General features: G+C 44.5%; 4 protein-coding genes across 6 annotated transcripts; 3 read left to right on the forward strand and 1 right to left on the reverse strand.

The window, feature by feature from the left end:
* The first annotated feature begins 182 nt into the window (after positions 1-182).
* Positions 183-2,692, forward strand: adtrp1 (androgen dependent TFPI regulating protein 1). Its single transcript, XM_030362580.1, has 6 exons — positions 183-522; positions 600-752; positions 858-959; positions 1,066-1,181; positions 1,381-1,541; positions 1,703-2,692. The coding sequence occupies exons 1-6, from the start codon at positions 358-360 to the stop codon at positions 1,723-1,725; spliced, it is 720 nt and encodes a 239-aa protein (XP_030218440.1). The 5' UTR covers positions 183-357; the 3' UTR covers positions 1,726-2,692.
* Positions 2,693-6,678: 3,986 nt separating this feature from the next.
* ptpdc1b (protein tyrosine phosphatase domain containing 1b) lies at positions 6,679-11,249 on the forward strand. 2 transcript variants are annotated; one of them, XM_030359200.1, is made up of 10 exons: positions 6,679-7,007; positions 7,644-7,731; positions 8,168-8,333; positions 8,437-8,517; positions 8,626-8,744; positions 8,874-9,011; positions 9,187-10,157; positions 10,281-10,463; positions 10,561-10,671; positions 10,764-11,249. In XM_030359200.1, the coding sequence occupies exons 2-10, from the start codon at positions 7,704-7,706 to the stop codon at positions 10,893-10,895; spliced, it is 1,929 nt and encodes a 642-aa protein (XP_030215060.1). In that variant the 5' UTR covers positions 6,679-7,007; positions 7,644-7,703; the 3' UTR covers positions 10,896-11,249. The 2 variants fall into 2 exon arrangements, with proteins under 2 accessions (XP_030215060.1, XP_030215069.1); XM_030359209.1 differs by lacking the exons at positions 6,679-7,007; positions 7,644-7,731 and adding an exon at positions 7,933-8,026.
* Positions 11,043-17,430, reverse strand: fbxw12 (F-box and WD repeat domain containing 12). Its single transcript, XM_030359221.1, has 10 exons — positions 17,215-17,430; positions 17,058-17,095; positions 16,410-16,579; positions 16,061-16,185; positions 15,591-15,797; positions 15,334-15,498; positions 15,007-15,217; positions 14,652-14,833; positions 14,410-14,540; positions 11,043-11,551 (listed from the first exon to the last, which is right to left on the reverse strand). Exons 1-10 carry the CDS (start codon positions 17,404-17,406, stop codon positions 11,452-11,454), a joined length of 1,521 nt encoding a protein of 506 aa, XP_030215081.1. The 5' UTR covers positions 17,407-17,430; the 3' UTR covers positions 11,043-11,451.
* A 130-nt stretch (positions 17,431-17,560) lies between these two features.
* Positions 17,561-25,845, forward strand: wnt7ab (wingless-type MMTV integration site family, member 7Ab). Of its 2 annotated transcripts, none has more exons than XM_030359230.1 (4): positions 17,561-18,413; positions 18,924-19,150; positions 21,735-22,006; positions 23,834-25,845. In XM_030359230.1, exons 1-4 carry the CDS (start codon positions 18,343-18,345, stop codon positions 24,314-24,316), a joined length of 1,053 nt encoding a protein of 350 aa, XP_030215090.1. In that variant the 5' UTR covers positions 17,561-18,342; the 3' UTR covers positions 24,317-25,845. The 2 variants fall into 2 exon arrangements, with proteins under 2 accessions (XP_030215090.1, XP_030215099.1); XM_030359239.1 differs by having other exon boundaries at positions 18,950-19,150.
* The last annotated feature ends 922 nt before the right edge of the window (positions 25,846-26,767 follow it).

Genomic DNA, 26,767 nt, shown 5'->3' on the forward strand with positions numbered 1-26,767 from the left:
ACACACACACACACACACACACACACACACACACACACACACACACACACACACACACACACACACACACACACACACACACACACACACACACACACACACACACACGATTTCCAATGGTCGCCAATAGGTGGCAGCAATAACTATACAGATGTCTGAAAGTCCTAGAAAAAGCAATAGAACAAGAGGGTACACTTTGAACCTTTGAACACATATTATTTGTACACAGCACACCGCTCACTGTAATTTATACATCCGTAGGCCTACTCCGATCTGAGGGCTGATTACGCATTCATTAATTGTACAGGCGTTAATTGTTAATTAATTGTACAAGTGTCTTTTGCCAATAGAAGCATTATGGCTGCCTGCGTGTCGTGGGTTTCATGTCTTTGCATTCATGTTTCAATATCTGCCTGGTATGTTTTCGCTCTGTCATTTTATACCAATTTAACGACTTCGGGTATAGACACCAGAAAGATCACCTACGGTGGGAAATGGAAATATTTAACCTTCCTCAATTTGGTATGTATATCTGTCATTGATGTCCAGAACGAGACGTACTAAGGGCTTAATAAACATAAAAATATCAACTCTTCCAGGTTTTGCAGACCTTGTTCTTCGCACTGTGTGTCCTGACGGACATTGTCAACTTGGTGTTTCCTGCAAAATATATACGCGGTGGTGGGTTTAAATCCCTTCTGGTGAAATTCAGAGATGACTTATTCACTATGTTTGCTTTCCCATATGCAACCGTAAGTAACGCCAGCTCTCCATGTTATACTGAAATGTGGTGAATAACCATTCAGTCAGTTTTATATAGAGCTGCCAGTAAAGTTGTCATTGCTTTGTATTTCCAGTTTGTGTTTTCATCTTTCTGGTCAATCTATGCTGTTGACCGTGAACTAGTGTATCCAAAAGTAATCGATGCCATTATTCCTCATTGGTTGAACCATGCAATGGTAAGTTTCATGCAAAGATTTGAACTTTAGACAGACATGCAATATCAAGAGTTGTTCAGCTAGAGAGATTAAAAAAAGTTCACGATGTCCCTCTCTCTGTTTGCAGCACACCATAATTGTGCCATTGGTGCTTGTGCAGATGTACATTCAGAATCATGCATATGCTTCCAGAATTAAAGGTGCTACAGTGATGTTGTTCTCTGGTCTACTATATATGTCATGGTAGGTCTGCAAATACTCTTCTTCAAATTCTATTGTATATTTTGCAGTTTCAATCAAGTGGGATATCAATTTATAACGGAGCTGCCATCAAATGCTGGCAGACACGATTAGCCTTATATTTTTGGTCCTGTTTTTAGATGGCAGTAAAGAGTTTCTGCAAAGCTTATTCTTGTTTCCATGCTCTTCTGCCTTTTGATAGGGTCCTCTGGGTGCACCATGCCTCAGGCATTTGGGTTTACCCCTTCCTTAACAAATTAAGCCTTGTGACCATACTTCTATTTTTTGGAATCTGTGCTGGCTTGCAATATCTACTGTATCTGCTCGGTGAGAAGATCAGTGGCAGAATCTGGGGCCATCCAGGTGAGAATAAATAGCACACTGATTCGTTTAGCGAAGATTTTGCAGTTTTCATTATATTTACATCTTGTGTGTCTGAAATCATGTTCTTTTTTAAAAGGGATATTTTTGCATTTCATCATCCTGTCTTTGTAGTTCATTCACTTTTCTTTCTTGTCTGAAAGGTTCTCAGAAGAAAAGGTGTTAAAGAGTTTGTAAGATCAGCCACAAGAACCTGAGATCTGGTCTGTAGTGCCACCCCTGGACTGGACACATGGGACCAACAAACCACATCTCTGACTCGCAAAGGAGTTTGGAGGATCTTAGATGTACTCTATATATCCAAGATTGAAATTGTGGAAAGCAGAAATACAGGGGTCAAAGATGATCCTTGACATTCCCTTAGCCCATAGTCGGCTACCTTTTTGTTTCCTCTGACTCTTCTTTGTATTTGAAGTCTGTAGCAATGTCCAACTGCATGCCACCTACAGTACGTGACTACCACACTCCACCTGGGTGAATCTTACTGGGCTCCTCAAAAACAAGGACGCAGGGTAGTGATGTTGAAACCGGGTTTTGCCAAGGTTGAATATAACAGAGCCGGAAGTGTAACGCGTGTTTTAACCTGTTTCACATTGAGCAATCAATGTGAAACAGGTGTGCAGCCTTACCACGCCCCAGAGGCTGATCATTCTGGCTTGGGCCAGAATGTGAGGCTGTGGTGAGGCTGCTTAAACCAGCCATCAGCCACACACACTCCTATAGCCTATCTCTCATTCTGTCTCTTTCATCGATTATTTTACCGTGAAAAAAAGTCTGTCGTTTTGGAAGAATTAAAGGGAATTCCACCGTGAAGGGCATGTGTGTTTATTACTAGTGCACAGTACTGCACTACATTGCATCAATGCTGATATTTAATTCATTATAAATTTCTCAAAACGTCCTCAGAACCAAACTAATATGAAGTCCTAAAATGTCACTTACTTATTTAACCGCTCAACTTTATTACCCGATGATGAATTGTTAATGTTAATCAATTTATGGTTACTTACTGTCTATTTAAACAGCAGAAAATTCATCATTTCATAAATTGGTACATTTAAGTTTAACTCTGCAAACTATACAATACAGAATATGTCATTAGATTTTAACATTAAATATGTTAAGCAAGAATACTGTTGACCACTCTTTTGGAACAGTGTGACACATTTTCTGAAAAGGTTTGTGAGTGTATGTGTGTGTATTGCAGATTTGCTTCTCCCTGGGTTTGATCTCACACTTGCCAAAGTTAATCTTGTTAACATCCCCCCAGCCTGCCGTTCCTAAATGTATGGACAATAGAAACTTGCATTTAATTACTGTTCTGTGATATTCATGAAGACAAACAAACAACAAAATACATCCATGCATAAAGCTGCATGCAAATGAAGAGACCCATTCCAACATTCTCAAACTAAAATGAAAAGACAGAGAAAGACAAACATGTTGACACCATCCACAGTGTTACATTACAAACATATTAGAGTTATTACATCACATTTTTTTATTATAATAAAATTATAACAGTATTTTGGGATGGAATACAATTTTTTTTTTTTTTTAAATATAAATCATTTGGATTTCCCCAGAAGGTTGATCAGAACATTTATAAGTCATTCATTTGCCTTGATTGTGTATGATGAATGCAAAACAGTCTTTTTGCCTACAAGCCACGCAATTCTGCAAGCCACACAAACACAAGACCCATTCCAACACTCTCAATCCAACAGGCAAAGACAGAGAAAGACAAACAAGTGGACAAAGTCCACAGTGTTACATTTTAACATTTGCTTCTTCTCATAGGCCATGCTAGCCTAGCTAACACCAGACCTCATCTCAATCTGCATTGAGATGAGCCTATTTCGTGTCTAGCGGCGCACAATGAAATCGCGCGCAAGGCAGCATACCAACCGTGCCAAATTAAATTAAAATAGTAATTGTAATTAGGGAGAGATGATTAGAGAGTATAAACAATGCCATTTTTACATACGAGTATTCACTTAAAACAAATATATTATTCTATTCTCCAGAAGGTTCATCAGAACATTTACAAGTCATTTATTTGCGTTGTTTGTATTTGATGAATGCAGGCTCACACACACACACACACACACACACACACACACACACACACACACACACACACACACACACACACACACACACACACACACACACACACACACACACACACACACACACACGCACACACACGCTAAAACACTCACAGAAAAAAGAAATATAAGTAGAAGGTTAGACAATAGGCGTAAACAAAAATTGTACAGCTCTCACGACTTATGTATCGGTGCTCTGGCCTGAGGGCTGATTACACATTCATTAATTGTGCAAGCCTTCACTTATTCAAATGTCAAAGGGTCTTTTGCAACCAGAAGCATTATGGCTGCCTGCGTAACGTGGGTTTCATGTCTTTGCATTCATGTTTCCATATTTGCCTGCTATCTTTTCACTCTGTCGTTTAATAACAATTTAGGGATTCCGGATATAGACATATGTTCCTCATTGGTTGAACCATGCAATGTTACGTTTTAATGCAATGATTTGAACTTTAGACGGATATGCAATATCAAGATTATATCAATATTTCAGCAACAACGATTCAGCACCATGTCCCTCTCTCGGTTTACAGCACACCATAATTGTGCCCTTGGTGCTTGTGGAGATGTACATTCAGAATCATGTATATAATTCCAGAATTAAAGGGGCTACACTGATATTGTTCTCTTGTCTACTCTATTTGACATGGTAGGCTATATCTGCAAATACTCTTCTACTCTTCTATTGTAATTCTGTCGTTTCCAGAATTGGCAGCATTAGCCCTATAGTTTGTGACCATCATTTGCAACTGGAGACTGTTGACTATGTGTTATAAAATGGCTATTTCGTATCATGTTGTAGTGTAACAAAGCCAACCTCATTTTTAAAAATTTACTAAATCTCCTGAATCCAGATGCCACAGCATAATAGGTTAAATATAAGTACTAATGCATGTATTGAGCTTGTACTGCAGTCTTTTCCTGTTGTCAAGTAAAAACAAGTAATTAACAGAGTCATTTATTTATATCATGTATACATCCAATCGAACTAACCCCGTCAACCATCATCAGGATATTTTATATATCTGATATATGTTTTAAGTGAACGGCCCGACAGAAAGGCCAGCGATGAATCCCGATTACCTAATAATGCATTAGATAAATCTTTCTCATTTGAGACTTGCATTTTAAGTGAGTGTTTATTGAGAATAACCTAATAATAATAATAATCAGGAGCACTCAGATGCAGCACACAGGAAGCATGGTCCAGAGTTGAGAGTTTGTGCGAAGCTTCTTCTTGTGTGCATGCTATTCTGCCTTTGGACAGGGTCTTCTGGCTGCACCATGTGTCAGGTATTTTGGCTTAACCTCATTGGCAAAATAAACCTTATCAGTGTATTTGTATTAATGGGAGTTTTTGATGGCTGGTGTTATCTTCTGTATCTGCTCGGTGAGAAGCTCAGTGGCAGAATCTGGGGCAATCTAGGTAAAATAAATGACAATCTTTACACACAGATTCATTTTGTGAAACATGCCACAAAGTTACTTTTATATCCATATCTTTCGATAACCACGATGTGTCTGAAATCATGTTTAAAAAATTTTTTTTTTTTTTTTTGCATTTCATCAACCTGTCTTCATACACTGTTCTTCCTTGTCCGACAGGGCCTGAGAAGAAAAGGTGTTAACGAGTGTAAGTGTTTAACATCAACAAGAACTTGAGACCTGTTCTGGAGAGCATGGGACCACCAGACCACATCTCTGACTCTCTTTGGACATTGGAAGATCTAAGATGTGCTCTATCCAAGAATGGAATTAAGGAAACCAGATAACAGGGGTCAGAGATGGTCCCTGACGTTTACAGTAATTCTACAATCAGTCACCTTTTGTGTCCTCTGATCTTTCTTTGTAACTGAAGACCATAACCTATAGCCTGCCTCTCTGACCCCTCTCTCTCTCTCTCTCTCTCTCTCTCTCTCTCTCTCTCTCTCTCTCTCTCTCTCTCTCTCTCTCTCTCTCTCTCTCTCTCTCTCTCTCTCTCTCTCTCCCTCCCTCCCTCCCTCCCTCCCTCCCTCCCTCCCTCCCTCTCTCTCTCTCTCTCTCTCTCTCTCTCTCTCTCTCTCTCTCTCTCTCTCTCTCTCTCTCTGATTATTTTAAAATATGAGTTATTAAAAACATTGTCGTTTTGTGAGTATTAAGGGAATTTTACTGTTGTTGGCCTGTGCGTTCATTACTATCGGGCAGTAATTCAATACAATGCATCAATGCTGAGAGTAGTCCCTCTTTGCAGAGCTCGGCAGGGTGCTGCAGGAGGCGATCTACATCGTGGCCATGGGCATTGCTTGAGTGAGGGGGAGCTTAGGCCTTTGCACTGGCTCTCGCCATGTCAGTTGTTTGGAGCAGGGTGAGAAGCTTTGAGACACTTCTCTAAACTGTTCCTCATTAACAGGAGATGGATGGGCTCAGCCAGTAAGCCTGAAGTAGAGAGAGTTGGCATTGAGAGAGGCGGGCCATTGTCCCACAGACCGTCATCACTGACGTTCTTGGACAGGCTTCGGACAAGGCGTCTTGCCAATAAGTTCCTTATAAGGGAGGATCACGGCCGCAGCCATGTCATCCATGGGTATACTTTAACACCTATTACCCCATGTCAGCCCAGGTGGGCCATTGAGGTCTGGTCAGACGAAGCGGAAGCACCTCTCTAAATGAGGGGAGGCAGGCCGGGTTCAACAAGAGATCGGGCTCAGAGCTGTCCAGATGGAGCTCCAAAGCCACTCAGGCCTTTGATTAAAAAGTTCCTTGTGAACTTTGCAATATAATGCAAAGTTCACAAGGTACTGGATTAGTTGTCCGCAGAAACCTGAAAAGTCCAGCTGCTAATATTCCTATTCACAAAGGATACCAATAATTGGTTCATTGTTTCTATTGAGTTGAAGCCAAGGGTTAATTATTTCCTACTGAACTGTGATGTGGTGTTGCAGCCTCACGGTTTTAGAAGGCGCAGTATGCTACTCTTAACCTCGTCTTTTAATGAGATTACCAGCCTAATCCACATGGAGTCAGGAATAGCACCAAAGCATTTCTCAATTGACACTGCATATGAACAGACACCCGCAGTGTAGAATTATTAAAGGGAGACAAATGAATGAACTCTGTAAACTCCCTGAGGCCATCTACAGAAGAACACAATTGTACATTTCTAGCTCTGTCGGGCTACTGTCCTACTAAAGAGAGATAATCCCAGACCACTCAAATTCAGTCAAGGCTCCAGCAGTGCTTATCTGCAGCTTGACAACGAGGAGAACGACGAAAGCTTGAGAAACGTCAGAGCGAAGAATCCTTCATGGTGTCTTTCTGGAGGTGGTGGATCCATTATCGCTCATTCTTTTTGATACAGGTAGGGCATCTTACGAGTTCATTAGGTAGATGGAGTGGATTTTACCTTGTTTTTCACCGGCAACTGGTAGAACATTTGAAACAATGCTATAAAATGCATCTTCAATGGAGCATATATAATAGCCTACCTTTGTCACATTAGGCTGATTTATAGCCTGCCTCTCTCCAAATATTTTACAATATAAGTTATTAAAAACATCTGTAGTTTTGTGATTATTAATGGGAAATTCACTGTTAATGGCCTCTGTGTGGCCATTACTATCGTGCAGTAATGCAATATAATGCATCAATGCAGAGAGTAGCTCCCTCTTTGCAGAGCTCGGCGGGATGCTGCAGGAGGCGATCTACTCTGTAAAATGCATCTTCAATGGAGCAGATCTAATAGCCTTACTTTGTCTTGGGTCTGTCAAATTTAGATAAAGGATCCCTGCTAGTTTCTATATTGTACGGTCAAGTTTGCATTTGTCTTTTATCTTATATTAAACCCAGAGATACATTTTAATTTACTTTGCTGTAATTTGGGAATTGTTTGTGCTAGAACTTTTGAAGACATGTCTCCTTGTAGGAGTTTCAATTGAGCTTATTCAATTGAATAATCACTAGGTTGATAAGCGGCATAACAACATTTTGTTTAAAGGTTCTGCTATGACTGTGGATGATGGTGTGAGTGGCTGGCCATTTGGCATTCCATATCAAGATGAGAAGCGGAATGCTGCTGGATTATGGTGGGTGAAAACACACATGGGAATGACTACGCTGTGATTTACCAGGTTATGTGTTGGTCTTTAAACCAACGCTGTACTTCTCAGCCCACTTTTAATGTGATTGTCTTACCTTGACGCAAGCCAACCGACCCGGATTAGAATGGTCTAAATGAGATCCTGCCAGTGACAGCCCCTCGCTCAGAGGCTCTGATTGTCTTAAGTCTCGTGTCATGTTGCCTTTCAAATATGAACCCAATATTTGAGATTTAAACATAAATACGTAATGCACCATGATTTCCATCATATCGTTAAAACAGTGAGATAATGTACTTCTTTCTTAGATATCGTATGAATAAGTTATAAACATGTAGACATCCAGAACACATGGTCAGTTTACCAACGACTACATCAGGCGGGTCCTCATTTTCGTCTCTCTCTTTATCCTCGTCATGTATAGTCCGAGCCCCGCGGGCCAAGTACACCATGATGGGGGAAGTGGTTCGCTATGTCATCCCTGGACCCTTGCAGTGTTCTATGGGCTGTGGAGGTCAGGCCTGCAAGTACGAAAACCCGAGTTGCTGGAGTGAGGAAGATCAGGCCATCGTGGGCCTGTATTCCTCATGGTGAGCAGTGAAGCGTTATTCTAGAATACATTGAATTTTTTTGTATGCATGCATCATATTGCGGTCTAATTGCAATTCATGTCAATCGTTTCCATCGTTGCAGGGTTACCGATGATCTCCTTGCCATGTCCAGACCCTCAACAGAGATCATAGAAAAGTATAAAATTATAGATCAATTCAAAAGGTACATCAGCTTTTTTTTTTTTTTAGGATCCTTTGGGAGCTGTTTTTCATGTCAGGATTTGTTGATGTTAAAGTAATGGCATGTGTGTTTCTTTGTTTGCATTTCAAGAAATGGCATAACTACAGTGATCAACTTGCAGAAGCCCGGGGAACACGCCAGCTGTGGTAACCCCCTTGAGCCCGACAGCGGCTTCTCCTACCGCCCGGAGGTTTTCATGGCCAATGATAGTGAGTGATGTCAGACTAGTAACATGGTTGTCTTCTTTGATGTTTTCCAGGGGCTGCCTATCACCTCTTCTCTTAAATGATCTCAAACATATGAAAACTAAACGTAATAACCTTTCCCCCTCCAACCAGTATATTTTTACAATTTTGGCTGGGAAGACTATGGTGTGTCCAACAACGCAAACATACTTGACATGATGAAAGTCATGGTGTTTGCGATGCAGGAGGGGAAAATAGCAGTCCACTGCCACGCTGGTCTAGGAAGAACAGGTGCGGAAATATAATATGTGTAAAAATAATGTAATTATAAATTATAATAATCATTCTAATTAGTAATAGGGCTGTTATAGTATTTATTTTGGGTATAATAGTATAGAATATAATTGGCGGAGGGTTCCAATGAATTTAAACAGTTACGATCATTTGTGGTCCTCTTCCAATACAGGGGTATTGTTAGCTTGTTTCCTGGCCTACGCCTCCAGGATGACGGCGGACCAGGCCATCATCTACGTGCGCGCCAAGCGTCCCAACTCCATCCAGACCAGAGGTCAGCTGCAGTGTGTCCGGAAGTTCGTCAGGTTTCTCGACCCTCTGAGGAGCGTGTTCTCGTGCGCCTCCCCCCGCTCCTCCCCCTTCACCCTGAGGCAGTTCCTGGTCCGCCAGAGACACATGCTGCACGGCCTGGAGCGACGCGAGATGAGACACCTGCCCAAGATCATCCAGCTGGTGTCCCGGCTGCTGGTGGACATCGCCGAGAACCGGGAGGTCATCGAGGAGGACATCCTGGAGGCCCCGGACATCAACGACGTGGAGATGAGCCTCAGCCTCATGGAGAAGATGAGCATGGAGTACGGACCGGGGGGGCGGCCGCGCCTCCCCGGTCCGCCCACCTTACCCAGGCACGCCAACGAGCCCGCCATCTTCTACCACCGCAAGAGTCTCAGCTACAGTGACTCGGACCTGAGGCGGCTCGGCCCGGAGCTCAGCTTGCCGGGTCAAGCCTCGTGCTCCCTGTCCACGGGTCACCTCAACATGGCCTGCATGATGCAGCCTGCCCGGCTGGCTTCCCTGGGCCGAGGGCAGAAAGGTTCCATTTGGGAGCAGAAGAATCTCACCACCGAGAATGGCTCCCTCGTGCTGAAAAGGAAAAAGGAGGTCTTTCATCGCACGGGGTCCTTGGAAAACGACAAGGGATCGTCCCCCATCGGCAGCTTGTTGTTCAGGTGGAAGAGGGAGCAGAGAGCCGGGTTGAAGCGGTCCCCTTCTGGAGATTGCGAGGAGTCAGAGGTCCCCTTCATCACACTGCAGACAGAGCTCTCTTTGGAAGCTAGGAGGCTACTGGTGGCCCAGGCACTGGCTGTGGATCTGACCCAGGATGGTGAAGACCAACACCGGCACACAGTCTCTTTCTGGCAGGTACTTCATTCACTCATGTCCACATACACCACACACACACTCTTCACTAGCATTCAAATTGATGGTCAGTTCCATCCATCCGAGAGGATGTGCGGTGAGTCTGGCGGTGTGTCCCATTGGCAGGCAGAGCTGAACCACGGCGGGGCCTGGGAGAGGCTGTGTATGGAGAGGGATCCATTCATCTTGACCGGACTGATGTGGGCTTGGCTGGAACAGCTCAAAGAGCCCGCTATCGACCGCGAGGCTGCTGAGAGCCTGGACCCCAAAAACACAGACTCCCAGACCGTACTGGATACGCTGGACCAGGTCGGAAATGCCATCACCATGATCTTAACTCCTCTCAAACACCGCTAACACCTTAACAGAAAGAAATACTATAATAATATTTTTTCGTTATCCCAAGGCTCCCAGAATCACATTGGTGTGTGTGCTCGACTGCATGGCCCGTTTGTTGTTGATACCAGAGGACCTGGAGAACGCCTTCCTGCGACGCACCATCAAGGCTTTCACAAAGGTCAGAAAAACGATCTAACGATTACGATTTGTCCTGTACAAAATATAATGACTTCTCTGACTAAAATACTCGGTCTGCCTGCCTTTCAACAGCTGGAAGACGACTCAGAAGGAAAGAGTGTGTACGAGAACATGGCGGTCGTGCTCAAGTTGGTCCTTTTGGACATGAGACTGAAAGCCATTGAAGAGGACGAGGCTGCCAATGTGTTGCTGTCCAGCAAATAGCCACTCACAAATTCTTATGTTGTGTAGCTTCACACTCAGTTGTGTAATGACAGGCTGAGACCGTTTCTGTGCCTTGCACCATATTGAATAATAATTCATAATACTTAGGGCCTTTCAAGCCTTCTTAAACATTAACTTACATCATGATGGAGTACAGCGAATGCATTAAGGACCAAATCATAGAGCAGTTTTTTACAGTACAGTATATGCCTTAACACTTTGGAGATACACCGAAATATATCAGCCACAAAAGTACGACAAATATAAATTTGACAGATTATCTTGAAGGATTTACCTTACCAAAAGGCATTTACAAACATAATTAGCCACAATATATATCAATGCCTCTTCCATTACAGTAGCAACAAGCCGTGATGTTGACATATAAACCCATTTGTTAAACATGCACATGTTCATGTTATGCCTAATTGCCGAAGCACAATGCGTTCTTCTGTTCAGTTCTGTATGACAAAAATAAAAAGCAAGCAAAACTCCTTCTGATGGGCCGTGTCCCCTGCCTCGTTCCAAGCGTCTTCCCAGGGGGCCTCCAGGGCCCTCAGGAGGTAAACGTGTACACCCTCAGGACATCCTTTCCATCTCGGCCCTCTGCACAGGCCACGATGCTGGAGTAGTCACAGTCCACGTGAGTGAACCCCCTGGAACACACAACACAAGCCCCTAGGAGTGAAAGACTAGCACACTAGTAGTATGATGAAGTTACTAAGATTAAGAGGACAAAACCCGCCTTGGTGATCAAGCCATTGTGTCAGTGAGCCCTCACTGGTGTCTATTTGTTCAAATCTCTTCATGTGCTAGTTCTGCTGAAGAGCCTCTTGCGCCACTATAACACCTGCCACAAATGTAGAGCATAGCAATACAGCACTTTGGGCTTTGTGGTAAGATATTTAGTAAAGTACTTGCGTTTTGATACAATGATACAAAACAAGTCGATACAAGTTTACTCTATACTAGGGCCTGACCGATAATGTTTTTTGAGTGCCGATGCCGATTATTTTCAGAGAAAAATTACGATTACGATTTAATCGGCCGATTAAAAACAAAACAAAAAAAAGCATATAAAACGTAGTTTTTGACACCTTAAATATACTTTAAACACTTTCGACGAATATGTGAATTGAATGCAGAACCTTTGAGTGTTTTAGAATAAATTTACAGTCAAAAATGAGTGTAATGTAAAATGTAAAATAAATAACTAACTCCCAATGTGCTTCGCTCGTGAGCAGTGGCTAACACGTGCGTGCTGAGCAGTATGGTCTCACCGTTAGAGTCTACAGTATAACAAATTAACATGGCCTGGGACCTAAAGAAAAACAGGCACAACATGCTCAAACAACGCGTCTTGTGTACATTGGTGAGGTGAGCGCGCAGCTGCCTGAGCGAGCGTGCTTTCATGTTGTACGGTAAAATTCAATCTCCTCTTTTTTACTCCAGCTAAAGTTGTTAGTTAGCAAGGCGAGTAGGAGCGCAATCTGCAGGATACTAAGCGCAATTACATTTAAAAAAAAAAATCGGTTGTAATCGGCGTCTTTTTGGCAGATGTTGATTATTTTCAAAAAGGCTATAATCGGCCGATTAAATCGGCAGGCCGATGAATCGGTCGGGCCCTACTCTATACTGTGTGATCCCAATATAACAAAGTGTTGTTGGGCATCCGTGGTCTACTGGTTAAGGAGTTGGACCGGTAACCGGAAGGTGGCCGGTTCGAATCTGATCGGTTGGCAAAAATATGGACGGGGGGAGTAGTTGTGCAGCACTATCCTACATCCTCATCCACGGATGAAGTGCCCAAGAGCAAGGCACCTGAAACCCCCACCTGCTCCCCGGCCGCTGCACTGCAGATGCGTGCCTGGGGTCTCATTTATAAAACTGTGCGTGGGATCGTTACTAAAAGTGTACGTACACCCAAAGAACACGTTATGTGTGCACCAAAAAATATTCAGACTTATAAAACCCTGCGTACGCACACCTCTAAGCAATCTTTGCTTTATAAATCACAGAGTGCCTACAAGTGTGCGCAGCTGAATCAGCTTCACGTTCAGCCCTGTATACGCCCCTTTTTAACCATAAATGGTCAATGCAAACGACCTCATGAATGCGATCTGCATATAAAACAGACTCAGATGCAAGTATTATGTCTTGTCGGAAACAATGGCAGAAGGACCGAGAAAAGCAAAAAAGCGAAATTTCGCGGAGGTCGAACTGGAGACACGTGTGGGTGAAGTTGAGGCGGGATTGGGATCACTAACAACAAAAAGCAGAGTGAGTGGCATGTTGCTGCAGTGAACTCTGTCAGTGACAAGGAGGGCACAGTCCCAGGATTAAAAAAGAAGTGGTCTGACATATTACATAGTACATATTTTTATGTACCAATAAATCGTTATGGTCCCTGAAGACCCTCTCCCTCCGAATACTGCCATTTGCATGGTCCTCCAGCACAGCAGTGCTATGGTGCAGCATTATGCACGGGGCTCACCACTGTATTTATAGGGTTACGGTATTAAGACTGACCGAGAACACCTTGGATAATCAGTTTGTAATCACCCACGTAAAATGTTTTTGAACATAACCCCTTTTTAATGCCTGATTTGTCATGAAAAGCATCAAGAGTAACAGACAATAATATAACGATTGTGATGAGGAGTATGTGGCTTGGTTTTCCACACTTGGGATTTAATTGACATTTGATTATGTGTTTACAGTGTTTATTCCATGCAGTCGTGCCGTCAGTGGACAGTATGGAGTGACGGGATTAAATATAGAGATTTTTTTTTCATTTCTATTCTAAGGAGATGTTTCTGGAGTTATAACTGGGAAATAACACAATTGACTTAAATTATTCTGATTACATGCAAGATTTAATGCATGATACGGGTTGAAATTCAATTTATGAAGGGCGATGATAAAACATAATCGTTCTTCTCACTCTACAATTCTTCTGTATGACTTCAGTTCACCACCACACCGTCTGTGTCGCCAATTCTCCTTTACCTCCAAACCATTGCGTACGCATGGGTCAGAGTTTGCATAGGGCTGCGCACATTCTCCCGTCAAGTTAGTTCTTTATAGATCACAATCTTGGCGTTGAAAGTCACGTACGCCAATTTCAGTCCCTTTTTGTGCGTACGCAACGGTTATAAATGAGACCCCTGGTGTGAGTGGGATTAGCCGTTACAAGCCGATTTTTTAAATCTGCCTCTCCTGACATCACAAGTGGGCGTGTCCACCTAGATTTATGACGGATACATGAGCAACGTTTGCTACAGTCCACTGGGTGGGCTGGTAGACGGATCTATCCAGCACACATCTAGGTGCACATGCCCACTTGTGATGCCTTCAAGTCATCTTTAAGAGGATGCACATTCTGATGGGATTTGTCCAGACAAAAAAACAGATTACCTGCCTTTTGGTGTTGCAATATATGTTGTCTAATGATACAATGAAACATTTTCTAGATATTGCTAGCTGGGATTTCCATCAAACCAGTATGCTGTACCTGGACATGGTGTGCGAGCCGCCCAGCAGGTGGTAGCGGTTTTCCAGGGTCAATCCTTTGTCTCCGTCCTCTTTCCACGTCAGCACCCGTAGGGAGAGGTCCCTCGACGCTGTCACAACACGGAAACTATCCTGTGGGCCACATTTTATCCATCAATACCCAGGCTCCGTTGGATCCTCATTTCTTGCAATACTTGATATTTGTTGGCTATTTTTCCACACAATCCAACGCATACACCTTACCACACTGATGGAGGAGATGGGTTCAGTGTGGTTCTTGAAGCTAGCGAGACAGACTCCCTGTAGCGAGAAGAGCCAGAGTTCCTGGTCAGCCGCCACCACTAGAGCGCTGCTGTCCTTGGCTTCCAGCAAGATGTCAGAAGCTCTGCACTTTAACCGCAAAGTAGACGATGCCACCTGCTGGACTAAAACGGCAAAAGAGTTCAAAGACGTACACCCTACTACTACTACTACTACTACTACTACAAGGGCTCAGTCTCACCGGCCGTATCTGAAGATATTTTTCTAATGGATCAGATTTTGTATCAGGAACAGAGAGAGCCTCATTAGTAAATCAGCGGCCAGACATAATCTTCACCCTGGATCTCCGTCTTGTACTTGGTCTTTTTCATGTTGACGTCCAACACAGTGAGGGCTTTGTCCACCGAGCGGTGGCCCAGGGGATGGATGGTGGCCAGCCGGGCAGGTTGGGTGGGTATGAAGACAGCCGCTTGGCACTCGGTGACTGGCAGACACTGGCACTGGGGCTCCCCCTCAGAGGCAGAGGTCAAGCTCTCAGCGTAGATCACCTGCCACGCACAATGGATGCCGTTGTCATGATGTCATCGTTAGAGTCCAACAGGGAGATGATGAGGGAAGAGACCACGTCCCGCCAGCTGAGAATACAGCTCACTTGGGAAAATACCTTTGGCCTGGAATTAGCGTTGTTTTTGGATGCAGCGAAGACCCACTTCTTGTCCGGAGAAACGAGCAGTAGGTTGACCGGAAGAGAGTCACATACAAGTAATTGGGAATTTAAAGACAAAGCAGGGCGGACTAAAGTGGACAAGAATCCTTGATTGGTTCCTACCTGTGAAACAGAGAAATATGTTAGTTGTTCTTGATTATCAGGATCATCAATATAGGCTGTGGTACTTATAAGTACTTAGCGCCGTCTCTTACAGAGAGGAAGGAGTGGTTGTTGATGGTGTACTGTAGTAATGAGCAGTGCGGAGATCCTGAAGCGTAGGAGGCCAATTCCAGGCCCGTTCGACCCTGCCAGGTCTTGACAAGGCCCGTGTAGTCTACCGTCATCACTACCCCTTGCTCCCGGTCACAGACCATAGCAGTCAACGGGCTTTGGACAGGACTGCACCACAACTGTTCCCCCTAAAAACAAGAAGAATAGAAAGAAATTAAACTCAATGTCAGATATGATTGTGTCTATGTGTGTGATTTTACCAGAAGTGAAGTAGAACCAATTGCCAGATGAATATTGAACAGGTGGCCTTATAACCTTACACTATAAGCTATCTATGCACAACAAGTACGCCCTAGCATAATGTGAATGCTGCCACATGAAAAGGTCACTATTTCGGCCGTCAGGGTAAGCAATGGTTGAAGGAATAGGTAAACCCGTTCTGCGAGTGAACCTTTTGGACATCCCAGGCCCGGACGGTTCCGTCGGTGGAGGCGGTGCAGATGGTGGCGTTTCCGCTGCCGACGTCAGCGAAACGGGCCTCGTTGCCCTCCAAGTACCCCAAGCCCACCACCCTGCCTGGGGGGCCACCAGCCACACCAGACCAAGAGACACATGGATTAAATAATATTATAGAACAGGGAACACGAGGTACACAAAGATAGAACAGTGTTGCACATGAGATCAAAACTACAGTCCATGGGACTAAATAAATGGTGGAAGGGAAACCAGCAGTAGAAAAGAAGAGGAAGAGAGAGAGAGGATAGTTTGTTTACCAAGAGGGAGAGCGGGGCAGGTCATACCTGTATGGCCTCTCAGACTATTGCAGGTGAAGTCAGCACCGGCCCGCCCTTTGGACATCTTCTCCTCCAGGTGGGAGCGTCGTAGGAAGTATCTCTTCCATGCTTGTCTCTGGTTCTCACATCCAACCACCGCCACGTTGCAAAAACCCCAGTGCTGAAGGCACAGCCGCCTGGAGGGCAAAACAAAGGACAATGCACTCGGTCGGAGTTGGCTTGTGTATAAAACTTGTGATGGGGCTTACAGTGTAATTGATTCAGATTAAGGCAGGCCTTCTAAATAGCACACATGACTATTGTTATCAGTTATTACGGATCTGCTTAACAAACTTTACATTGGTTGACAAAGCTACAAGCCAAGGTGTTCTTTTTTTCTTTGTGTTGTTAACTTGTTATCCATTTTCAATGCACGAAAATGTAATGCATTTAGGAGATTTTCCTAAATCCATTAGCCTACATTGAACACAAAAGAGCCAAACCCCATCCTCAAATTCCCAGGGTCTCAGAGACAGAATATAAACAATAACAACGTCAGATGAATGCGACGTTCCCATGGCAGCATAGTATAACTGTATCTTAGATGAAAACATGACAATTAATCAAAGAAAGAAATGACGCGTAGACCATGTTCTGTGCTTATATACGACTCACCTCCACAACCAGGAAGTCTCCGCAGCTTCATGCCAGTCCTAGAAATGCACACAAACACACTTGACGTTGAATAGGAATCAATCAACATATCTAAAGATACTTTGCTAAAAAAATATAAACAAACCAGTAATACTTCCGCAATATGCCCTCTTCTTACCTGAGAAACACTTGAGGCGTTTATCAATTGGTTGTAATCAAAGAAAGTAAAAATATGAATGAGGCAATCTTTATTAATGTGTGGATGGCACGCTTCCATATCTTCACTAAACTTACTGAAATTCAACTCCAAGTAAAAAGAGTGCTTCACCCAAATCGCAGTCAGATGACTACGGAAATAATAATAGGACATGGGGGATCCTTTGAATATAGCTGTACGCCTGTCGCTCTCTTTGAGGCCACCAGATGGTGCTCTAGTGAAAGATAGGTCACCTTCCTGCAGATAGGTGTGCAGGAAACTTACAGGACCCAGGGCGCACCTGACGTTCAAAAACTAACTTCCGAGAGGGCGGAGGAATTTACCTTCAACACAAGCGCAAGTTAACGCAAATGACTGGTTCTTACTATAAGTACTTTACAATTCAAATGTGTATGTCAAAGAAAATGTAAACTTTATAAAATAATTGAATGTTACGTGATCACGCCTTCCCTCCGTTTTAGGGGATTTTTTTCGTTTATTTTTATCGCTACAATTTATTTATTATAAGATAACTCGGTCACGGCGGCCAAAATAATAACAATCTCCTCCGATCAATCAATGAAGGTAAAACCACACAAGTGCAGTTGTCTTGGGATTGAGCCCTGGCGGGATTCCACAGCGGGGCCCCATGTCTCTGCTGAACACGCCCCAGATGGATGAGCCTGATATATAACCAGGACCTGCGGGTAGCAGGGAAACTGTGAGAAAGAGATAATCGCGCCGCACTCACACAAGGGTTACCTGTGACACCCTCGCAATGACAAGAGGGTGCAGCAAAGGGGCAACGTAAAGGGACTTTGGATGATATTATTCCGTCGTTTTTGGGCGTAGGCCTACATTTTTGATATTCGTGATCCGGAGGACCTTGGGATTTACCTGCGGCCGTGTTGTTCGACCGGGGAATAAACTAACTTTTCATCACCTTGCTTTAGTTGCATGCAGCCGTGAGTGTGTGTGTGGGGGTCGGTGTGTGTGCGTGTGTGTGTGTGTGTGTGTGTGTGTGTGTGTGTGTGTGTGTGTGTGTGTGTGTGTGTGTGTGTGTGTGTGTGTGTGTGTGTGTGTGTGTGTGTGTGTGTGTGTGCGTGCACGATGAGTCGGAGAACGCGGCGCTGGATATTAAGGGTTTTACTTTGCCTAGGGATTGTTTATTTAAAAATTGGGTGAGTTGCTTTTGTATCTTGGCGTAATTCCAAAATACTAACCTGTACGTTTCTGAATCAAAAACCAGCCCATAGTGTTATAAAGTTAATAAGAAGCCTCAGCATTGTAGGCCTATTTAATATTTAATTTTCCATAATATCTCATTTTGAAGTCCGTGTTTACTGACGGATTGGCCTCCTGCATGATTATTGCCGCGTTTTGCTTTAAAAAACGACGCGTTGGCTCGACCTCTCCTGCTAACTGAGAGATGCATGCCTCCTTGATCATTTATCGATCAGGCATGTGCTACTTGATTCATTTAGTTTGTGTTAAATTATCAAGTATATGCTGCTACGATTGTGTTATTAATAATATCACGTTTTTATTGATTTATTTGGTCTGCTTATGGTCTAGGTTAACTATTTGGAACACGCCTAAACAAAGTCCTATGAAATCATATCAGTGTCCAGTAGAATAACACACATACAGGGATGCCACTTATGTCAGTTCCGTCGTTATTCTATTCACAGTGGCTTTTCGTCGGTGGTCGCCCTAGGTGCGAGCATCATCTGTAACAAGATCCCTGGTCTGGCTCCACGGCAGCGGATCATCTGCCAGAGCCGCCCCGATGCCATTATCGTCATCGGAGAGGGAGCCCAAATGGGCATCAACGAGTGTCAGTTCCAGTTCAAAAACGGCCGCTGGAACTGCTCTGCGCTCGGAGAGCGGACGGTCTTCGGAAAAGAGTTGAAAGTGGGTATGTTGCCTGTCAGTTCAAATTTGATTACAGTTATTGATTTTTTGTTGCCACACATTTACACGTTCTGCATATTTCTGACAAAGAAACATGTTGATCCATTAAGATGTAAACTTCTCCTTATTCAAAAGGCATTGTTTTTCCTTTTAAAATCCTTTTTACAAGCTTAAATTGTCCCCGACTGTGGTCCGATCTATTGAAACCAATGTACGTTAAAACCATCAATTAGATCTACAAAAAATAGGCCTACAACTTCTATAACGAATGGACTACCCGAGTGGAAGTCTTTTGAGTTGATAAAATAAATCAGTAACCAAATTTCTTGAAACATGCTTTGGGATTTATGGTATATAAATCACTATCCTCTTTAGTCTTTCAATTGTAGTTACCGTTTAATAACACTTCCTTTTCCGTATTACATTGACTTTGGTCAGATGTCCTTTTCGGTTCATGTATATGATCTCGTTTTCTTGATAAATTGCCTTGACTTCTTCATCATGCTGTATAGTGTCACTTACACCGGAGCCTATGTATTGCTGGGGTTTTACTTTCTGAGCATGTATCAGGAGCCAGAGCGGTAACAAAGCTCTTGTGAAGGTTGGCAGCTTTTCATTGCATCCAGGAACGCTCTCCAGAGACCCAGTCTTTGTCCTGCGGAGCACTGGGTGCTGTAGCTCCTGCTCTAAGGCACTGGATCTTACCACGGGTATAATTTACAGTCAGCAAAAGTTAGGCGGAAAGAAAGGCTTAAATTAACCGAACCGTTCTCAGGGGAGCGGAAGTCAGAAAGAGGTTAAAGTGAACGGATGCTGCTCAGTGGATTCAAAGTGATGGAGAACGTGCGGTTGTTACGAGCTTGATTTGAACATTGTGGATCGTTTTCTAGTTGTGATCATGTGTTCGCTACTTATTTGTAGATGATTGTGATACATAGTATGCATGTAACCTATATACAACAATTCTGTAGGTTTATTTTAACTTATATTAAAGATTGGACGTGTTTGTTTTGGGACAAACTAGATTATTCTGTTGCAGAGGGGATTATCCTTCCATTTTGTTGAAATGGTGTTTCACTATCTGCCTCTTGGAGTTGTAGGCCAAAACTGCCCGGTCTACAGAAACAACAGAGCAGTCCGGAACCATGACTCTGACAACCTCACCAAATAGATTGGTCTCACAGATCAGATTAGTGGGGGAAAGCCGAATTGTTGCAAATGAATGCCATTGTAAACACACTAAACAGCAAGCCTGAATTGGGCCTGGACCATTGTGGATATATAGACCAGAATGAACCAATGCCTTGCTGCCTAGGTTCATTATACCCCATTATACCCCATTATTGATCAAAGCTTCAAGATATTGGGGAACCAACGGGACAAATAAGAACGCACAAGGTCAAGAGGCGAGCGATACTCATCAACAAAAGCATCCGACAAGAATCGTCTCATAACATACTCGTGTGCAAACCCAATAACAGTTGTAGTAGATTCTTTCGAGTATTGTTTTGTGAAATCCCTTCCCTCCCTGTTTTGATTTGACTTCTCAAGCCTTCCGCCGCTGATCCCAGGGCCGGGGAGGCCTCATGCATGCCAGTCTCTCGTTGTTAACCCATGCACTCAGAACTCCAGGGGAAAAATTAACAACACCTCAGCCGGCGGTGTGTGACTTGCACCGACACGCCTTCTTTTTTGGCAGGGATCCCGTTTACTCTATAAAAAAAGAAGAGAAAATCCACAGAATTGAAGCCTCAGATATTAGTCATTTATTGTTTTCAATAGCGAGGGCATTGGTCCATCATGTGTTAGTCAGAAGCCTGGCAGCTACGCACAGTGAACCTGGTGCACAGGACGAGAAACCTCACTTTGTATCGTAAGGAGATGGACAAGAGGAGATTGTTTACAGATAGATTGGGTGATTATAATGATGATGATAGTGTATTTTACTGAGGTACTGATACAGTCCCCCATATGCGATTGGATATATTCAATCACGTGGTTCCTACATCAGCTGAGGTTGTTTGTATTAGATAAATTAAATCAGCTTCTTATTCTTCATGGCTTCTCTCTGGATTAGCTCATGTCCTTCAACGATGAACCTGACTTTGGGATCCCCCTACGATTAATGCTAGGTTATCTTTTCATCATATATAGATCATTTAACCACTTCAGTTTGTGTAAATGATTGGTGAGGCGGGCTCGGAATATATTACCTCAGAGTGACGATTCTGATCTTCGTCGCCCTATGAGTTTGCACAGTGTGTACCAGTTTCCAACTGGATCAATAGCTCTTCCTCCCCGACAAGCCTCTTATTCATACGGCCGTATCGACTGAGCCGCAAGCAGCCATTTTGGAGCGTAGAGGCATGACAGTTTCCAGGTCAGGTCGGAGAACACTGCAACCCTTGAGCACGCCTGTCAGCCCAGGCTCTGATGTAACCAAACACACGGTTAATAAGTAATCCGTCTGGAGTCAAATACATCTTCTCACCCATTACGATCTTCCCCCCCACCTCCGCCCCTGTCTTTTTTTAAACCAGGAACGTGTGTTCTCAATCTCGTTTCCTCCTTTTGTGTCCTCTCCTCAGGAAGCAAAGAGGCGGCATTCACCTACGCCCTCATAGCGGCGGGCGTGGCCCACGCCATCACGGCGGCCTGCACCCAGGGGAACCTGAGCGACTGTACCTGCGACAAGGAGAAGCAGGGCTACTACAGCAAGGGCCAGGGCTGGAAGTGGGGCGGCTGCTCGGCGGACATCAGCTATGGCCTGGGCTTCTCCAAGGTGTTCATTGACGCCCGCGAGGTCAAGCAGAACGCCCGCACGCTCATGAACCTCCATAACAACGAGGTGGGCCGCAAGGTACGTGGTCACCGGGCGCGGGGATGGTGGGGCTGTGTGGGTGACGACATAGAAGAGTAACGCAGATCTTTTGAACCGGAGCTGTTGCAATTCAGTAGTCTCCGTCACATGCTTTGTGTGTGAAGGGGCAGCTTGCCAGCGCTTGTGGGCAGTGAGGCCAAGAGTAAAAAGGCAGTGGAATAAAGGGCTGCTTTTAAAGGGGGGGGAACTGTTTTCACGTCAGGGTTTGATTACAACTCTGATGCCCACACTGAAAACAAGTTGGCAGTGTACAAAAAGGCATTAACCCCAGTCCCTCATGCTCTGCACTGTTTGGACAGTATACAGTTACCTTTGCCACATTCCCTGACATGATCTAATATCATAACCCACATCAGGTGTAATGTGTACGTGAAGAACTGAGGCTTTGCTTTTGGCGCTAGTTTTTTTATTCTCAAGAATACACGCATCCGTCTCTAAAAGACACTGTACTTTGTTGGTGTCGTTAGATGACAGTTCTTGCAATCAGTAATGTATTCGGATTTCCGTTAAGACCACAAAAGCATCATCACTATTCAAAAGATTCAAAGAGCAGTTAATGAAGAAGAATTACATCAAGTCTGTACTATCAAGGTGAACTTCAACAGAATCTTAAGGAACTCTGGAGGATTGCTTTGTTACTATCGAAGATAGTAATACCTTATCCAAAGACGGCAAATGATCTCCTTCTACCCAAGAGGCCGGGTTCACACTACAATTGTAAAGGATTCCTTCCACATATTGCGCTTGGCAGGGCCCGTCAGTCTTTTCTGCACGCCCAAATTTAGATGGACTGGATCCAGACAGCTACATCGCCCCTCAGTGCCCCTCACCCCTCACCCGCCGCCCACCTCCCGTCTCCCATTCCCCTCGGCTCCGCCAAGACAATACGCGCACGGATCCAAAAGTATCGGGCAGTGTGCTTTTTTTTACCTCTTTCGTCCTCCTCTTCTTTCTCTGTTTAATAAATGGGCTCTCTGTTTTAATAGTGAATCCCCCTCCCCATCACCACCAACACCACCATCACCTCCTCCTTTAATTATGGTAATCACAGCACGGAGACAGCGAGCAGGAGCGGCGCTCACAGAGCCTAGGTCAAAGACGTCCGCACAAAGGCTGTCAGGGGTTTTGGTCACAGGAACCACTGATGGATTAAGGCCCCCCGAGATCCTGAAGGCACCCCCGCAGTAGGGTGCTCCTGTGGGGGTTGTGTTGTTGATCTATTCCACTTCTCCTTCCTCCCACGTCCCACTTTACTTTTTTTTTTTTTGGGGGGGGGGGGGGGGGGGGGGGGGGGGGGGGGGAGAGACATACATATAATTTTTGAGAACCCGGGTTTCTCCGCTAAGAAACACAGCATACACCTTCTCCCTCGCCCGGCACTTGGCTTTGTCGTCGGTTAGGGATTTAACATTAATCCCACTCAGCACCCCGCCAGACGCACGGCTGACATTTTGTCTGCTGTGGGTGGTGGCTACACACAGACACGCACACACACGCACACACACACACACACTCACAGAGAGCCTGAAACCCGATCCAGTATTTTTGCTTCTGTGTGTACAGTATCACACAGTTATGCGGTCGGCTCCTTTCAATCCCCACACCATTAGCCGATTGTTCAATTGTCACATGTATTTCTCACCTCCACGCAAATAAGAGTCTCAAGCTGCTGCCCTGGTTAAAGTGTCTGAATCATGTCTGGGGTGAATCAGCCGTAGAGGGAAACACATAGACGTATTGACACAGCAGCAAGGCCACTGTTTAAACTGTCTTGTGTCTTGTCGTTTGCGTTGCGCCTGCGTACAGGTCCTGGAGAAGAACATGCGTTTGGAATGCAAGTGTCACGGCGTCTCGGGCTCCTGCACCACCAAAACCTGCTGGACTACACTTCCCAAGTTCCGCGAGCTGGGCTACATTCTCAAGGAGAAGTACTCCCACGCCGTGCACGTGGAGCCCGTCAAAGCCAGCCGCCACAAGCGTCCCAAGTTCCTCAAGGTCAAGAAGCCCCACTCCTTCCGCAAGCCCATGGACTCGGAGCTGGTGTACATCGATCGGTCCCCCAACTACTGCGAGGCGGACCACACCACGGGCAGCCTGGGGACGCAAGGCCGCGTGTGCAACAAGACTATGATGCAGCAGATCAGCGGCTGCGACCTGATGTGCTGCGGCCGCGGGTACAACACACACCAGTACTCGCGGGTGTGGCAGTGCAACTGCAAGTTCCTGTGGTGCTGCTACGTCAAGTGCAACACCTGCAGCGAGCGGACAGAGGTGTACACCTGCAAGTGAGAGTATTTATGAGGACGCCGCGCGTGGGCCTGTGTGTAGGTTTGTGTGAGTGAGTTTGTGTGTTTGTGTGTGTGTGTGTGTGTGCGGACTTTTGTGCGTGAGTGTGTATGTGTGAGTGCATGCATGTGTGTGTGTGTATATGAATGCTAGCTTATTTGTGTGCGTGTGTTTTTGTTTTTTATGTCTCTGGGAGTTTTAAGTAAGTGTGAACGTTTAGAGGAACTCTTATGTACACTGTACCACGGTTGGAGACTGCAGCCCAGCCATAGATAACCAGAACTCAATGTTCCAGCAGGGACTCGAAGACGGAGCATACTATTTGTTTTGCACACAAATCCCCAACAGTCCTCCTCTGCGTGGATGTCGTTTTGTTCTCCTTCTGTTAGTGTGCCTGGGATTGAATAATGAATCACTGCTAGAGAAGGTTCCTCAGTGAATTCCTTCTCCCTGCTGCTGGCACCCGGCGACAGCGTGACTCATTAAGATGACAAGTGGACTCTTCAAAAGACCTTAAGCTATGGAGGCGTATCAACACTCTGAGGAAATAGTTAATGCCAATGCAAATAATCGCAGGCTGTGATTGTTGGACAGTGCAAACTGCTGTTGGTGACTGACTGGCATTTCAGCCTGATAGAAACGGCAGCCTTTGGGCATATTTAACACTGTATTTAGCAATGAAAACAAAATAGATATTGTTAATTTATTCATTAAAAAGACTACTGATTTTGTCTGTTATTGAAGAAAATTGATGACAGGTTGTGGTTGTGAAAGGTATACTTTGTGGGATTCCAAAACAGGAAAATTGAAAATGATCAAAAAATAAAACGTGGATTTATGAGCGTCAAGTGAAATGCAAAAAAAATGATTAAGACGAATCGATCAATGAATGATCAATGTATTGAAAAAAAATCTCAGTATTGGCCAAAAAGATTGATTTGAAATAAAAGTAATTTGGTAGTGCATGCAATTGAATCACAAAGTATACCTCTCAATAATACATTCGTAATGGATCAGTGCACATAGGTACACACACTGTAGCCCCGGGTTGGGCTTGAAGCCGACCGTGACTTCATGCCTTGACCTTCCTCTCAGTTGTCATCCCCCCAACCCCCCCCATCCTCTTTGTTTGCTGCTAGTCTAGAAAAGGTATTCTGAGGTCAAAGACTGTAAACTCCCATCAAGCTCACACACTTGTTTAACCAGACCCAGCATTGGCCGATCAGTAACACTGGCACATTTCCTCCTCTTCTGGTAAATAGTGGTTAATAGATTATATTTTGTGAAATGCTATTTTTATATGGATGTCTTATTTATATCTCTTCTACATATACAGCAGTGGCCCTTTCATCACTGTTGTTAAACCCTTCTAAGCTAATAACGTTATGTTGGTCCCTCGCTGTCACTGCCATAGTTGTATATTGTATGTGATAGAAAAACTGTTTGTAATATGTCTGTGTTCACTACTGTGTTTACTGCCTTTCATGACTACTACCGATGGAATACAGAAACAGATTATCACCTACAACGTGTCTTGAGAGTTTGATTGTCTTTTTTGCTCCTATTTTCTTTCCCTTGGGAAGTAATATGATCCATTTTCCATCATACTGGAGAAGATGTGTTGAGATTCCTGTGATATTCTTTTCATCTATTAGATTTATTATTGACTTACAATGGTACACTCCTTGAAAAAGCTATAGCATGGGAATTGTTAACATCATCACGTATTTATTTTATTGCCTCACCAAGCTGGCATTCATTAACTTAAGATTAAGATGGATGGATTCCCACAAGGTAAACACAACATAATCTGATATTCAATAAATCGCTTTACAGTGATGTTCCCCATCCCTTCCTGTTAATCATCACACAAGCGGAGACACAAGTGCACAGATAGTCCGTGTCAGCTCCGGAGACAAACACCTTTCCAATGGCCTTTTTCCTTACCAGCACAATGTGGGCCCTACACAAGCCACACACAGAGACAGAGGGGGGGGGAAGAGTCGTGCTTTGGAGGCTGAAAGCTATTCACGCTTAATTGAGGGCCCATCTCCCACCGACCGGGGGGGGGGGGAAGCAGTTCAGAATGCAGAGGAGGGGGGCGGTGATGGTTGGGGCTGAAAAAAGAGTGTTTGTGCTTTTTAATGGCAGGGTACTGTTTGTAATTGATGAGGCTGGGTCCGGGCAGACTGTCAGCCCTGATGACTTGCTCAAGCCGGGGAGGAGCGGGGGAGGGGGTTGGCGGTTGGGGGGCTGGTCCTGTCAGGTGATAGATGACTCGCACATCTGCTTCATTCACTCCTGTGCCGCCAGTTGCTACAACAACTGAAAGTGCGGCGGGGAAAATGTGGGAGCCAGTCTCCAGGAGAGGCAGCGTGGCGCGCCGGGGGAAATGTTAACGATGCCTAAGACCACAAGTCGTTACAGGGACGGATTCCTCTCCCATCGGCATGG

Source organism: Gadus morhua, chromosome 1 (assembly GCF_902167405.1).
Source record: "Gadus morhua chromosome 1, gadMor3.0, whole genome shotgun sequence".
NCBI classification, from domain to species: domain Eukaryota; kingdom Metazoa; phylum Chordata; class Actinopteri; order Gadiformes; family Gadidae; genus Gadus; species Gadus morhua.